Source organism: Orcinus orca, chromosome 8, assembly GCF_937001465.1.
Source record: "Orcinus orca chromosome 8, mOrcOrc1.1, whole genome shotgun sequence".
NCBI lineage: Eukaryota > Metazoa > Chordata > Mammalia > Artiodactyla > Delphinidae > Orcinus > Orcinus orca.
In genome coordinates, this window is record NC_064566.1 from 579,798 (window position 1) to 596,059 (window position 16,262).

General features: G+C 56.1%; 1 protein-coding gene across 5 annotated transcripts in view; it reads left to right on the plus strand.

The window, feature by feature from the left end:
* Nucleotides 1-7,395: 7,395 nt before the first annotated feature.
* Nucleotides 7,396-16,262, plus strand: part of AP2A2 (adaptor related protein complex 2 subunit alpha 2) — a 67,686-nt gene continuing 58,819 nt past the window's right edge. For 3 of the 5 annotated variants that reach the window (XM_004278083.4, XM_033402575.2, XM_049713987.1), the window contains exon 1: nt 7,440-7,643. In XM_004278083.4, the coding sequence (XP_004278131.1) occupies nt 7,577-7,643 (67 nt within the window). In that variant the 5' untranslated portion in view covers nt 7,440-7,576. Of the gene's footprint in view, nt 7,644-16,262 lie in introns of all 5 variants that reach the window. The other 2 variants (XM_033402576.2, XM_012536123.3) reach the window with 2 other exon arrangements.

Below are 16,262 nucleotides of genomic sequence, written 5' to 3' on the forward strand. Positions count from 1 at the left end.
ACCGCATAGCCCGTCCCTGCTCGGCCAGCCCTGGGACTTGCTGCACGGCTGTTTCCCCATTTCTGCTGCTCAAGAGGTTACTCCCTGAACTGAACTTCGTTCTCTTTCTTCCTACTCAGGTTTCCTTCTTTCTCTTCCTCCTATTTCTACCAGACGACCCCCACGGTCTTCCCAGGGGCTGGGGGCTAGTGGGTGTGATGAGGCATGTCACGTACCAACCGTCAAGTGTCACTGGGCATCTCTGCGTTCCTGGCACCCAGCTCAGCCCTGAGGCCTGACCTGTGGGTAGTGAACCCAGGTCAGGCAGAGCTCTGCAGACAGCCCCAGGAGGCAATGCTGGATGCAGCCCTAGGAATGCCAAGGAGATCCCAGCAAGGGCAAAGTTCTCTCAGTGAGGAAGATATTTAGTTGCCTTAGGATCCCTTGAGAGCAGAGATATTTGGAGCTAAAGGACTGCAAAGTTGGACTTCCCTGGTGGGCCAGTGGTTAAGAATCCACCTGCCAATGCAGGGGACACGGGTTCGAGCCCTGGTCCGGGAAGATCCCACATGCCACAGAGCAACTAAGCCTATGCGCCACAACTACTGAAGCCCGCGCTCCCAGAGCCTGTGTTCCGCAACAAGAGAAGCCATCGCAATGAGAAGCCTGTGCACCTCAACGAACAGTAGCCTTCACTCGCCGCAACTGGAGAAAGCCCAAGTGCAGCTACGAAGACTCAGGGCAGTCAAAAATAAATAAATAAATAAATAATTTTTAAAATAAAAAAAGAATTGCAAAATCCACTCAGGGTTCACTCTGGTCCTGCACGGCAGACCCCGAGAGCAGGCGGGAAGGAGGGACACCGAACCTGGCGCCAGACCCCCTCTTCAGAGCCCCCACTGGGCAGGGTTTGGGGGTCTTTGGAGTTGTGAGCACAAAGCTGTCAGTCTCCCAGCTGGCAGAGCTGGTGCCAAGGGGCCCCAGCACCTAGGTTGAAAGCTGACTTCTTTAAATGGGTCCAGCCACAGGAAGATTTAGAATGAGGCATAGGAAGGTTTAAGAGAATCTGAACCAAAGTGTTAGCATTTACAGATGAAGTGAAACTTGAACACATTTGGTAGTGTGTGTTCCTGGAACATTTGAGACAACTTGGGGTTCACCATTTTAAATATTTAATCTATTGAGTGTATGAGTTCTTGAAGCACCCGAGATTTTGTTGTCAGTTCAGACAAGCTAGAGTACATAAATGGAAGTGAAAGATACTTAAGTTATAAGTTCAGTTTGAAATGCTGAAAATGCTTGAGATTGTCGCTGGCACAGCATATTATGCAGAGGCCCCTTAAAAACAACCATAAAACCTGCTAGGCTTGTGAAGGGCATAAGGGCTTGTAAAACGGAACTTAGCAGGTTAAAAAATTAGGTTTTGAAATTATAACTTTAATAAGTCGAATCCTAATTATTTAAATTTAATGTAAATCTGAGTATAAACGCCTTGCTCAGGCCCGAAACCCTAACCCTCAGCCCCCATTCCTGGCCCTTCCTCAGGCCCTGGCAGCCTGAGGAGCTGCCTGCCCTGCCAGGTCCACGCTCTGTGCTGCGAGCCCAGGTCTGGCCCACGCTTGCTCCATCTTCCTCCTTGCCCCCCGCCTGTCGCAGTGGGCACCAGAGGACACGCAAGGGCAGATACAGGCCCCGTGGAGGGGCCTTCAGAGGCAAGCTCTCCTGCTGCCACTGGGCCCCTCCCCCATGTTCTGGGGACACCTGCAGGGCCAGAGCACCCCACTTCAGGGCCACCCGGCCAGCCGAGGATCCCCAGTCTGAGGCTGCCTCTCCAGGAGGGCCTGGATGGCATCTCTGTCTTACTATGGGGAGCCCAGTACCTGGACAACACCCCAAGAGCACTCATACTTCGTTGCTGGAGGTGCCCGGTGGCCGTGGGGCTTCTGGGGTCAGGGCTGTGTCTTCCCTGGGGTGGCCAGTGCTCCTGGGTAGGGCGAGGATGGGGTCCCTGGCCCCGTGGGCAGCCCTGAGCCTCTCTTCATTTGCCAAGTCAGCACAAGGTAAGTTGTTTTCCTGGCAGGGGCCACCCGTGACTTGTCCTATTTTAATGGGGAAGGCTTGGCCGGGGGTCACGCCAAGGGCAGGGCCCAAGCCACTATCACTGTCCTATCACTCCTGGGCCAAGAAACATTCAGCTTTGAGGCCGGAGGGCCAGGAAGAGGGACGCATGCAAGGATTTCCTGCTGCCGAGCCCTTCTCCAGCTCATGGATGGAGACACCCTCCCTTGGTGCTGGGATAAGCAAAGTCCAGAGCAAGAAGGGAGAGGGAGTAGGGCGTGTCATGTGCAGCGGAAGCTTCCAGATATGGCTCCAGAGCCAGCACAGCAGATCTGCTGTGTCCCACCCCCACCAGCCCATCTGGCCGGGACCGGGGTGACTGCTGTGACTTGGGCATCTTGTGCTGTCTGGCATGTAGGTGTCCAGTCAGTGGCCGGGCAGGTGCTAAGCCCTGAGGTAGGCTTCTGCGATGGGCAAGTGGCCGTGCACAGGGTTGTGTGCTCTGTGGTGTCAGTCATGGGTTTTAATGCTTCTCGTCATCCCACAACCCACGTGAAAATACCCCATAATGAAGGGGAGGGGTGGTATGTGTGTCAACGAAGCCAAATGGGCAGCATTTCTTGGTGGCTGTCATGGGGCACGTGGAGTGGTGGACCCTGGGAGGCTGTCCACGTCCCTGCCACAGCATCTGTGATGGTGACCTTTTTTGGAAATAGAGTCTCTGCGGATGTGACTTAGGATCTCGGGAGGAGTTCATCTTGGATTTAGTGTGAGACCTCAGTCCAATGACTGGGATCCTTATAAGAGGAGAGAGAGGAAGGTCCAACATACAGGCGCAGGGGAGAAGGCCACGGGCTGAGTGGTCCCGCAGCCACCAGAAGCTAGACGAGGCGGGAAATGGAGTCCCCCTCAGAGCCTCCAGGGGCACCAACCCTGCACACATCTTGATCTTGGACTTCCGGCCTCTAGAACCGGGAGAGAATCCATTTCTGCTGTTCCTAAACCATCAGCTTCGTGGTTATCTCTTATAGCAGCTGCAGGAAACTACTCTAGTGGTGCTCAAAGGCCTGAACTGATATTTTTAGGTATGTTTTCTTTCCTAAAGTTGTTTTTCTCAGGCTAATCTTAAAATTGGGTTATATTCCATCAGCCCACCCTGGCTGGGCCCTTAGAGGAAGGAGCTGCAGTGGGTGAATGTCGGCCTGAGATGCCACAAAACACCCTACAATATGAGGCCCATTCAGTCTGGCTGGCTGGCTGCCAGCATGGCTGATCCGGCCTTTAAGGTCAAGGGGTGCATTTTTCAACAGGTACCTTAGGGAGACCGGAGGTCATGGTTCCCTGCTCTGGGGGTGAGCAGGATGCCTGAACTGGCAGCGTCCTGGGGGGATGCTCCACCCCTCCCGGGTTGGCGTCATCAGCTGCGTTGCTCCTGAGGCTGATGATTGACAGTGCTTGTAGGGCCCCTTCAAGCCCAAGGGGAACGGACGTGAAGTGGTCTTGATGACAAGCCACAGGACAGGATGGTGGGGGGCATCCCGACCTGTCCTAGGCCCCTAGAGCACCAGAAACCCCTCGGGCATGGGAATAGGTGTCAATTAGTATCTAGGTTCGGCCGGTGTAGCAGAGCCCCCAGCCACTGTGGCACAAACACGGGCAGCTTGCGAGCTAGCGCAGTGCAGGGTGTGGTCCAAAATGGAGCTCCAGCCATCAGAACCGTGCTCCAAGTAGGAAGGATGGAAAAGGAGGGGCGAGGATTCAAAATCATGTCACCAAACGTGTGTTTTGGGTTGAATTGTGTCCCCTGAAAGTTCACATGTTGAACTCCTCAGAATGGGACCTTATTTGGGGTCGTTGCCGATGTAATTAATTCAGATGAGTTCCTGCTGGGTAAGATGGGCCCCGGGTCCAACATGACTGGTGTCTTTGTTAAAAGGGGAAATTTGGACACAGAGAGAGATATGCATCGAGGGAAGATGGTGTGAAGAGACACAGGGCAAAGACGGCCGTCTACAAGCCGAGGACAGAGGTCTGGGGGGGGGGGTGGTCAGATCCTCAGTTACAGCCTCAGAAGGAACCAGCCCTGAGGACACCTTGATCAACAACTTCCGGCCTCCAGAACTGGGAGATAATACATCTCTGAATTCCTTTCTCTACATCATATGCAGGAATTTCTGGCATCTCAACCTTGTTTTAACACAGGGCCACTGAGTCCAGCTTCCAGGCAGTTGGCTGCCCAGGCAGACTCAGCTGACCCAGATCACTGGGTGCCCTGTGGGACTGGTCCACTCTCTCAGAATCCATCCTACACACATTCTGCAGAGTTCGGTCAACAGAAACTCAACTTCCTGCAGTTCTCCTGGCAGCTAAGCCTTTCCAATCCGGGTCTGACTTTTTTTTATTTTAATAAATTTATTTATTTATGTATTTATTTATTTATGTACGTATGTATGTATTTTTGGCTGCGTTGGGTCTTCGTTGCTGTGCGCAGGGGTTACTCTTTGACTCTTTGTTGCAGTGTGTGGGCTTCTCATTGCGGTGGCTTCTTTTGTTGCGGAGCACGGGCTTTAGGCATGCAGGCTTCAGTAGTTGTGGCACGTAGGCTCAGTAGTTGTGGCACACAAGCTTAGTTGCTCTGTGGCATGTGGGATCTTCCCAGACCAGGGCTTGAACCCATGTCACCTGCATTGGCAGGTGGATTCTTAACCATGGTGCCACCAGGGAAGTCCCTGGGTTTGACTTTGTGTTGGGACTTGACTCTCCCAGGTCGTAAGGGATGGAGCCGGGCCAGGGAGCTTTGCGGGGAGCTGACTTTTCTCTTACAAAGTAACCCCTTCAAGGGATGTCATGACATGGTCTTCAAGTATGGGGACAACTTTGCCCAGAGAGGGGAAAGGGGCTGTGAAGGGTGATGGGGGCTCCTGGAAAGTAGGGGTTGGGGTCCCCTGGTCTGCCATATTCCCCCACCCCCCTTCTCTGGGCCCCACCAGTGTGCCAGCTTTTACTGAGCGCAGCCGGGGAGGCCATAGATTCACCTTCTGTGTCTCTCTTTTTTAAAAATTTATTTATTTATTTATTTGTTTATTTTTGGTTGTGTTGGGTCTTTGTTGCAGTGTGTAGGCTTCTCATTGTGGTGGCTTCTCTTGTTGCAGAGCACGGGCTCTAGGTGCATGGGCTTCAGTAGTTGCAGCACACGGGCTCAGTAGTTATGGCTCATGAGCTTAGTTGCTCTGCGGCATGTGGGATCTTCCCGGACCAGGGCTCGAACCCATGTGCCCTGCATTGGCAGGTGGATTCTTAACCACTGTGCCATCTGTGTCTCTTTTGTAACAATCCGAATCTGCCGTGTGTGGCTCTGGGCTCAGTTTTATGGCTGCGAGAGAGGAGACCCGCTGTCATAGGCAGGTTCCCACCTCCCTAAGGTGAGCGGTCAGGGGCTTGAGCCCATCCCTGTACGCTAGGTGGTTGGGCTTCCTTCGAAGTCCCCACCCACCACAGAGTTCATATCATTGGCATATCATTCCTGGTCAACACAGGTAGCCACTGGGGCCCCAGGACGCCACATCCTGTCCCTGAACACGCATGGCTGCTCAGGGCCTCTAGCCACGCCTGGACCAGGCTGCCAACCCCAATTTTCTGGAAGGTTATTGTGTGCAACGCACTCCAGAGATTATGGGAAGGAAACTGGGTCACTCATAAAACTGACAGGCCCAGGTACAAGTGGAGACACAGCCAGCTAACGCCACAGGAGCCCCCTGGACACCATGGCTCTGGGCTCTGGGCTCCCTGGCTTTCATTTCTTCTCCTTTACAATGCAAGTGTTGGGGCCCTCCCCTCCCGCTAGACACGGAAGGAGAGCCTGGGAACCAGCAATGGCTACAATGGGACACATGTCCAGTTCACACAACCCAAGAAACGAAGCACTGCATGCTGCCGAAAGTGACCTGTCCCTCGCTGAGAAGTGACCGTGGTCAGGGAGAGCCGCATCGACTCAGGCCCGAAGCCTGACGACTAAGTGATCTGCAGGGCGGTGAAGGCGGGGCAGGAGGCAGGAGGCTGGGGGCTTTCGCACAGCCAGCTGTGTGTCTCATCAGGCTCTGGGACCACCCCACAACATACACACACGCTGGTGGGAAGCAATCCCAGGAGGCTTGGGAAGTCCAGGGTCAGCAGTGAGAGGGGGTGGGATGCCTGCCCATCTCCAAGCCCCTCCTCCCAGAAGCCCCTGCACCCTGGGCTGAGCTTGCCCTCTGTCCATGCCCTGCATGAGCCCCTGCAGCCTCTCTGCATTGCCCCGCCCTGTGAGTGGCTGCCAGGGGTGGGTCACAGTCTCCTCCTCTGAGTCCCCTGGCCTGGCTGTGGTAGATAATCTCCCGGCCTGGGGAAGCAGGCCCTAGGGGTCTCTCCCTCAGGAAGCCCTCTGCTGGCCAGCCCTTCGGAGGGTCTTGGAAGGTGGTGAAATTTCCGCCTTATAAGGATTCGGGTCTCCATGGCTTCTGGCTCCCCCCAGGGGTCCCAAAGGACCAGAGCCTGGGGGCTTCGTCCTCCTGGCCAGGGTCCACCCGGGCCTGGCCTCTCAGCGGGAACTGAGGAAGTGAGCCAGGGTGGGTCTGGGCTGGTTCCAGGTACAGGGCCTGGGTGATCCCAGATGAGGAAGGATCCTCTTCAAAGCCATTCTGCTTCATGAAGGAGAGCTCAGCAGGGCCCCTTGCTCGCCAAACTCCCTGGATTCTGTGCCTGCCTAGGGCCCTGCAGTGTGCCGCAGGTGGGCCGCAGTGGCCGTCCTCACCTCCACCTCCCCAGGCTGCAGAGGTTCGTGGTGCCAACAGTGGCAAAGGGTGTGGTTGGTCAGTGAGGAATCGGATTCAAGACTGGGCCCTGGTCACCTGGTGCTGTCAAGGGATGGCGGTGGAGCGTTTTCTCGGCTCGCCCTCTGTAAAGAAAGGCGCTGGCTCTGCACAGCCCAGGTGATGTGCCGCAGGCCCCCAGAGCTCTGATGGAGACTGGTCCCCCAAGGCCGGCAGCTGCCCCAGGACCTCGGCTGGGCAGGGCGGTGAGAGGTCTGGGGGGAGGGTCGGGGCGGTGGGGTCAGGGCGGCGGTGCGTCCCGGTCAGGGGTCGGGCGCTGAGGTCTCTGGTGGGAGTCAGGGTACTGGGGATCCGGCTCGGTGGAGCCTGGAGGGCGGGGTCGGGGGGTCGGTGGCCCCGGGCAAGAGAACCCGCAACTCCCAGCGCAGCCCCGCCCGCGGCGTCGGTCTTCTGGGCCGCCCCGCGCCTGCCTTTACGGGCCCGCCACCGACGTGCTCGCCCCCGCGCCGCGGCCGCCATCTGTGGCCGCGCGAGCGAGCGTGCGCGTGCGTGGGGCTGCGAGCGTGCGTGCGTGCGCGCGCGCGCGGCGGCGGCCCCGAAAGCGGCGCTGCAGCCTGGGGCGGCTCGGCTGAGGCGGCTCCTCCCCGCTCTCGCTCCCGCTCCCGCTCCCGCGGCCCGCGGCTCGCTCCTGCTCCGGGCCCGCCTGCCCAGGCCGCTCCCCGGGCCCGAAGATGCCGGCCGTGTCGAAGGGGGACGGGATGCGGGGCCTGGCGGTCTTCATCTCGGACATCCGCAACTGTGAGTGGCGGGGAGCCGGACCCGGCCTGCGTGGGGTGGGGGCGCAGGCCGGGGTGAAGGGCTGGCCGGCGGGGGCCTTCGGGGGCTAGGGTCCGGGGCGCGGCCCTGGCGGGCGGGGGTCCGGGGGTTGAGGGCTGGGGTCCGGGGCGCGGACCTGGCGGGCGGGAGTCCGGGGGTTGAGGGCTGGGGTCCGGGGCGCGGACCTGCCTGGCGGGGGTCCTGCGGTTGGGGGCTGGGGTCGGGGGCGCGGACCTGGCGGGCGGGGGTCCGGGGGTTGGGGGCTGGGGTCCGGGGCGCGGACCTGGCGGGCGGGGGGTGGGTGGGGAGCGAGATTAGGACTTGTCGTGGGGGCGGGGTCAGGGGTGCGGGGTCAGGGGTGCGGGGGTGAGGGCGGCGTTCCGCAGCCGCGCCCGCGCCGGGTCTGTGGCATCGCTGAGGGGCTTCTGGCGAAGGCGCCCCTCCCCAGCATGATGTCATCTCGAGCAGTCGGCCCGTCTTTCTAGCAATGGAGCATTTAACCCAGCGGTTTCCAAAACAGCGTGGCTTTTCCCGGGGAGTGGGACTAGCGAAACCCGCGTCTTGCCGGGGAAGCAGCTCCTTGACCTGGGTTCTGGCGGCTTATTAGGCCCTGATTAAAATGACTCGTTCCCGAGGGAATCTGGACACCGGGCGGTGGGGGGTTGGGATGGCTTAGGGGAACTGCTGCTCTGCTCGCTGTCTTCCATCAGGGACAGGGTTCTTAGCGACATGTGTCCCCTCGGAGTGGAAAAATCCACCCCAAAAAGTGCAACGGCCGGGGGGCCGGTGGGTGTACTGTTGGTCCACCGATACATTTGACTTTGGTGCGCAGAAACTCCTGTTGCTTTTCAGGTAGCTGTCCCCTTTATCTAATTAAAAAAATAGACACAAAGCCAGCTTCCTGTCTGGTTTTATTTCTTGTTTGTTATCCACCAGACGTTTGTGGATTTCAACACCTGAGGTTTCGGTGTATTTTAAAGAATGCTTGTGACTTGATCTACTGGTAAATGCTGTTGTCCTGAACCCTCCCTTGATCCCGTCATCTCCTTAGACTGGGATGGAGGACCCAGACTGTGGAAGGTTAGATTTTCTGTCCCTTCCCTTTCTCTGCAAGAAATCGGTGTGGAAACACACCCTGAGGTCTGTGCTGTTACAAGTCGGGCAGTATCCTTTCTCTCTTTCTTTGCTGTGTAATGTGATTTCATAGACAGTAATATTTGTAATCGTAATGCGTCTTGGAAAGCTAAGTGTGGATGTGCTACTGCTTCAGGAGACCCCTTGGGCCAAAGCTTAGCCGCCTTAAATTAGCCATCACATCTGTCCTTCCATTATGGAAGAAAATTGCACTGGGCAGGTCATTGAGATTGAAACCCATTTTCTTGGACAAGTGATCATCTACAAACTAGATGTGTTCTGTGCTGGGTCTGCCGCATAGTGGAGACTTGGCTGTTGACTGAGTGTAGACAGACTCTCCACCCCGCACGGGGGCATTTGGGGCCGATCACTTGTGCGGTGCTGCCCTGTGCTCTGCAGCACCCCTGGTCTCTACCGCCTAAACGCTGCAGTTGTGACAACCAAAAATGTTTCCAGCTGTTACCCTGCAGGGCACAACCCAGCCTGAGCCCCTGGTGTAGACCCGTGAATAAGACAGTGTCTTCCTTGACGGAGCGTCTGCAAGAAGAAGATGCGCCTAATCCCTTGGAGGGCGTGGGGGGGGCAGCTGTTTAATACGGCCCCTCCTCAGAGCCAGCTTTCCTCGCCGTCCTGTTACCCCCTCATCAGCTGCGGCGCTGTCCTCTCCCCTCAGAGCAGCGTCAGCAGCTTGTGGCCCCGTGGCCTGCCCCCCGCCCCCCGCAGTGGAAGCCCCACGGGGTGGGGGCCACGTCTGTCTGGCCCACCACATCACTCCTCCCGGCTGGCAGTGTGGCGTGAGACGACACCCAGTGGATGAGGAGACAGCGCCCAGCTGGGGCCTGCTCTGGCTGAAGGGCATCGCGGGCCGAGGCCGGCGGGTGTGCCCACGGCAGGCAGGAGGAGCAGGTCTGGCTGGCGGTGGGATCGGACAGCGAGCTCTGGTGGGAGCTGCCCCGAGCCGAGCCCTTAGTCGCGGGGAGAGGGGTCCCTGCTGCTCCCTGCCCGGCCGGCTCTGCTTCCCTGTTGTGAGGGTGAGCCAGGTGGCCGGGTTCTGTGGGGAGAGGGCAGCCGGGGGCCCTGGCCACGGAGCTCGGTCTCCTCCACTGACACGGACGGGTGGGTTTGGAGCTCAAGTATCACTGAAGCGTTTCAGCTCTAAAATCGCAGCTCCGTTTTCCCTTTCCGCACAACGTAGTCTCTTAAATGTCCCCCTTTGCAGCGAGCTCTGCCTCGGGCTGTGCCTCACTTTGGGATCCGCTGCGGTGGACGGGCTTGGAGGGCTGCGCCTCTTTGCGCTGGTGGCGGTGATCGTGCCCCAGGATTTGAGAGGTGCCCGTCCTCGTGTTCCGTGGAGCTTTGTGGCTCAGGTAGAGAACCAATTCAGTGCCCCCAAAATTAACTTGGGGACTTCCCTGGTGGCACAGTGGTTAAGAATCCACCTGCCAATGCAGGGGACACGGGTTCAGGCCCTGATCCGGGAAGATCCCACACGCCGCGGAGCAACTAAGCCCATGAGCCACAACTACTGAGCCTGCGCTCTAGAGCCCGCGAGCCACAACTACTGAAGCCCTCACACCTAGAGCCCATGCTCCGCAACAAGAGAAGCCACCACAGTGAGAAGCCCGCGCATTGCAACAAAGAGTAGCCTCCGCTCACTGCAACTAGAGAAAGCCCACGCACAGCAACGAAGACCCAATGCACCCCCCCCAAAAAAAATTAAGGTTCATTTTACTCTTGTCTGTACATTTAAAAAATGCTGACTTTTTGAAAAAATTGCTCTTCTTGCATATTTTGAAAAAATTGCTCTTCTTGCATATTTTCTTTTGCACTCTTCTACATAATTTACATTCCTTAGAAACCGATTTAGGAAGTATGTGACGAGGCTCCTGGGAGGGACGGACCACCAGGCTGGGGGAGGAAGGAAGGCTTTGGTCTGGTTGGATGTTTCTGCCAAGGCTGGTGGTTGCTGCTTCTAGGAAATACCTGTGTATTCTTCCCTGTGTTTCCCGTCTGGCTCTTCTGGAGGGGTGGGGGTGGGTCACTGCTTCTCTTAAGAGACGTTGAAATGGCCTGGTGATAAGTGTTCTCATGCCACATACTCAGCATTACTTTTCTTTCCTCTTAAAATGATTTTCGCTCTGTTTTTTTTGGCACCGACACGTGTCAGGATTTTGTAGTTGCGGAATTATTGGAAAGGCTGTCTTTGTGGGATTAAAAGGCATTTCTGGGCTTTAAAAAAATCTATTAGACCCGAGGGTAAGATTCAGGAGTGCCGTGGGAAAAGGCGTTTTGCGTAACTGTGACCAGAGAGAGGGATTCTGGCGGGAGCTCTGAGCAGGAGGGGCTCTGTGTTCCTTGAATGTCACTTGCAGGTTCTTGGGCACAAGGCCGGCCTCCCAGAGCTCAGATTTCAAAACTTCTAAGCCGCCAAGGATGGAAAGTCTTTTTGTGAGTCTGTGGCAGACTTGTCTGGCGCTGTGCTGCCACGAAGCTGTGTGGTCCCTTCCCTGTGAGCTGGCCTCCGGGACGCCCTGGGGGCCCACGGTCACATGCTGTACTTCCTCCGAAAGGCTGAGCGGTTCTGAGTTCCGGGACAAGGTGGGCCTCAGGTTTTGGATAATGGGTGGCATCTGGGCTTGTTGTGGAAATGCTGCTGGGGTTCTGAGAAATGGAGCACGCAGCCCTGGTCTCCTGAGGTGCTTGCAGACAGACAGACAGACAGGGTGGGGGGTGAGTTCCCACCAGCATGTCCGTGTGTATCGAGCACCTCCTGTGCTCAGGACTCCTGCGACAGGCACGCACCCCTCCCATCCTGCCCCTCCCTCTGGTCAGCACGGGCGTTGGACACGGACGCCGCATTGGGAGCTACAATGTCCATGCCTTCTGTCAGCCTCTGGCGGCTGCAGCGCGGAGTAAGTTAAATGACTTCACTGCCAGCTCAGCACGGTAAACGGGATGATACTCGCTGCAAAACAGAAATGAGCAATTTCCACTAGGCCACGTGACGCCTAAAATGTTGGATTACAAAACTGTATTTACTGATTTCGGCGTTTTCCCTCTTCAGAATCTTCCTGACTTTGGTATGAAAGTTGACACGTTGAAACGTGTCATTTTATTAGGAGGAGAATTGCGGGATAGGTTCCAGTGGCCATTCCCTCTTGGGGGTGGGAGCTGAGGCTGTGTGAGGAGATAAGCTCTCGCCCTCTGTGCTGGGGAGAGGGTTGTAAGGGTTCAGCCAAGGTGCGTTGAATAAAGACCTTGTGAGGAGGAAGCGGCCCTGTTTTAAAGCGGTGCCTTGGAGACCGACTTGGGAAGAGGACCTAGAAGGGTATGGGGATGGCGCTGTGGGGTGCCAGCAGGGGAGAGGCGAGGCCCAGCCCAGCCCCAGGCGCTGTCACTGCCCACTGGGCACAGCCTCTGCGCAGCACTGTCGGCAGCGGAGGAGGGCCAGGGCTCGTGACCACCTAGATGAGAGCGAGGGAAGCGGGGCCACCGAGGCTTCTGTGGGAGGCGCCAGCGGGGACGGCGGGAGACACTCAGCTGTGGGGTGGGCCCGTGGTCTGGCCCTTGCAGTTTGTGTGAGTCGGGGTGCGACGGATTTAAGGAGGGCAGTGATGCGCCTGCAGCTGCCCTGTGCCCAGGAAAGAGAGGAACCCCTATGCAGGGAGGCTGACCCCCTCTTCCCTGGCGCGGCTCTGGCCCCGTGTAGCTCCCTTAGCCTCCTGGTACCTCAGGAAACGGAGTGGCTGGCTGACTGCTGGATGTGTTCATTAAGGCAGAAACTTCTGGCCAGTGGTTTGGGTCAGATCCTGATTCTGTCCCTTTTTCTTTCTCACTTTTGCAAGTTGTGGCCCTAGACAGCCTGGAGTCTTCATTTCGCCCGACATTTAAACCCAGTGAGGGAATTCCCTGGCAGTCCGGTGCTTTCACTGACGAGGGCCCAGATTTGAGCCCTGGTCGGGGAACTAAGATCCTGCAAGCCATGCAGCGCGGCCATAACAAACAAACAGACAAACAAAAAAACCCCAGTGAGACTTGCAGTGGTTTTGCGTTCAGCCCTCTCCTTGTATTCGGGATGTTTCCCGTGTGCGGTTCTTTCCACCTGCCCCCATCTGCAGGATTGCTTAAAAGTGTGGAGACCAGAATCCAAATTGTGTTGCTTGGCTTGTATTTTGCATTGCAAGGTCTGTTTTTTTCCTTTAAAATCCTTTCTGACGGCAGCAGAAGGGTGACGTGAGGATTAGTTATTTAGTGTGCTTAGAGCACCTTGAGCTCCTTAGGGCGGGCAGTGCTGTGGGGATTTGTGTTTTGCTTTTTCTGTGGCCGGCCTGCCTTTGTGTGATGGGGTTGAGAGGGCAGTTATGTGTTTCTCTTGCCGTTTGAACAGCATTGAAAAAGGGCACTATGTTGATGTTGAATAGTTTTTTAAAGCACAGTAGGAAAAACAGAGCAAGAAAATGAGTATTTTGGAATACTTTTGGATTGCATTTATTGCTATTGAAAAATACAGTTCAGTAGCTGTTTTTGGGGGGAGGGAGTCTTGTACAGTACAACCAGATCAGAACCTTTTGAACCTCACTGTGCCTGTGAGAGCGAGTCTCCTGGGATGGAGCGCGTGCTGACTTGGGCCAAGTGGTCTGCATAAGCCCTCCTTCCCTGGAGCACATTTCTCACAGTCTCAGGGACTTCTGACAGTTAGCTTGCAGCTTCTGTTCAGTTCATTCCCGGGCTCAAACTGCTGTCGCCTCATTACTTTACTACAGTTTGAGTCGTCCTTGCCTGGAGTAGCACAGCCAGCTTTCCCAGCACTGAGAACGTGGAGGAAGAGGGAGGTGGGAGGGTGATTGTCTGAGGGTCCGTTGGTGCTGAGTCGTTCAGTTCCCGAGGCTTGGCTTTTCTGAGGTTGTCGTCCATGGGGTGGGGCCGTAGGTCCCTTGCGTCTTCCTGAACTGTCTTACGGGAAAGCTGGTCACAGAGGGAGGAGATGCTCTTTTGTTGGAGCTGATGTCTGTCTGATGTGCATTCTCTGATGTAGCATTTGCTGTAGATCTAATATAAATCTGCTTTGTAAGTAGCCAAGGAAACACTGTTTTTCATACTATGTTCTTGTTGTTTTGCTGTAATTTTGATACAACCCCAAGAGTGAAGGGTGTTTTGAAGGTGTGTATTTCAAATTTATTTCTTTATTTTTCTGGATCCTATTTTTTGACATAATTGTTTAATTCATTCATTCATTTGAGAAATCTTTTGGGTGCCCATTGTGTGCTGGCATTATTCTAGGCACCGGGGATTCAGTGCTTAACCAAATGGACAAAATCCCTGTACTTTCAGAAACTTAAATTCTTGTGAGAGTAGACAGACAGAATAAATGACAAGATGGGTTTTTCTCGTTTACTTTGTCCGCTCTCACAAGAATGTGCGTTCTAGCCTCCTGTGCCCGTCTCCTCACTTCAGTGACACCTCTGGGCTCCATTTGGGTCCCCTGTCCCTAGGCAGTGAGCCGGGCAGTCGTAAGGCTCCTCTTGTTTGTTTCCTGACTCTCAGTGACCGCTGTTTTCCATAGTCTATTGTCCAGTGTCTGAAAACTATTGTTTCATATAATTTTGTTCAGGTTTTTAGTTGCCTAAGGTGGGAGGGTAAATCCTATCCCTGTTTCTGGCCAGTAGGTTTTGGGGAGTTAGACAGCCAAGACGAATTCAGAGGCAAGGTCTGAGCTAGAGGTAAGACTACAGCTGCATTGTTTATAGGTGGCTTTTGATACCAGGAGACTGGGAAGCCGACCTGGGAAGCTGACCGAGGGGGTGGAAATATCACAAGCACTTTACCTTTGTTTACACATCTGATCTTCATGATGATACTGTATAGCAGGCACTAAGTTCCTTCCTGTTTCATGGAGGAGGGAGCCGAGGCCCAGGAGCCCAAGGCCCTGTCTCTGGAGTGGTTGAGCGAGGACCCAGGCCCAAGCTGCTGGGCTCCAGGTCTTTCCTCTGAACCACAGTGCTGGGCCAGCTCTCCAGGCGGATGGCCAGAGCTCCCGACGTGCCAGCCCTAAGCAGCTGGGCAGCCTGGGCCAGCGAGGAGGGCTGGTCAGGTGGGTCACAGGAGAGGACTGAGCAGGGCTGAGCCCGACGGGGTGGTTTACAAGAGAAGAATTGGGAAATGAGAGTCTCAGCTCTCTCGGAGCTTTGCTGTAAAGAGGTGGTGACGCAGAGGGTAGAGGGCAGGTTGGCCCCTGTTGCTGCCCTGACACTGGAGCATGCTTTTAGCAGCGTTCAGCAGCACCCCTGTAGCAGCTCGTGTTCTGCGCATCAGAAGTGGGCACGGCCTGGCACCAGGGTGCTCTGCCTGTCTCCCAGGCTGAAACCAGGGTCCCTTCTGGAGACTGGGTGATGCTGCTTCCACTCGGTCCCACACGCCTTCTCTTGCGGCCCCTCCCCGGACCCCTCAGGGGAGTCCCTCTCCAGATTTGGATCTCCCTGACCTCTCCCTCCAGGCAGGGAGAGCCTCCGCTCGGAGGGCTCTTGCGAGTAGACTGGGCTGCTTGCATGACCCGGGTCATTCCCCAGCCTTAGTGACATCTGCAGAGTTCCTTTTGCCCTGGAAGGTAGCTCACGGGATCCTAGTATTGGGGTGTGGGTGTCTTTGGGGGGGCATTCTTCCTATCACAGTGGGGTCAGGAACGCTTTTTTAAGATTAATTCATTTGCTCAGCAAATTACTGGGTTCCTGTTTTACACAGTGAGCAAAAAAACAGATAAGAGTGCTCCCATGTGGCTTACGTTCTAGTGAGGTAGACATTATAAATAAGTATAATGTACAGTGCATCACATACTATATTAAGGGGAAAATAAAGGGAAAAATAAAAGGGGGTTGCAATTCAGATAGGGAAGCTGGGGGTCAGGTGTCCCTGGAGTGCTGGTGGGCAGGTGGGGAGGCCACAGGGGCTGGACTTCAGAGCCGGGGGACGGGGAGAGGTGCATGGTGGGGATCTCGGAGCCAGTTAGGAGAACTCTGGCTTTCACCCTGTGTGACAGGCCGAGCCAGTGCAGGGTGAGCAGAGGCGGGACTTACCTCTGGGGAGAACTCCTGACTGCTGTGTTGAGAAGAGCAGGGAGACCGGTTAGGAGGCTCTGAACCAGGCAAGAAAGGTGAGGACCTGCTAGGAGGTGGGAGGTAGACCGTGTTTGTTGGCTGATGGGAATGACAAGGGCCAGGGGGAAAGTGGAGGGGCAGAGGTGCAGGGGGAGGTGGTGCTGGTGAGGGAACAGGCGCCCCAGCCACCAGTGATGGGGGAGGGAGGAGGTGTGGGAGGAGAAGCTGTGAGGGGGCCCCTGGGAAGAGCTGACAGGGCCTCCCTGGGCTTCACATGTGAGGCCAGCCCAGCAGAGCTGGGGGGTGTGTCACCAGGCACGCTCAGCTCTCCAGGCTCACCTGCCAGTTGACCATGAATTGGACTCAGCAGGGAGGG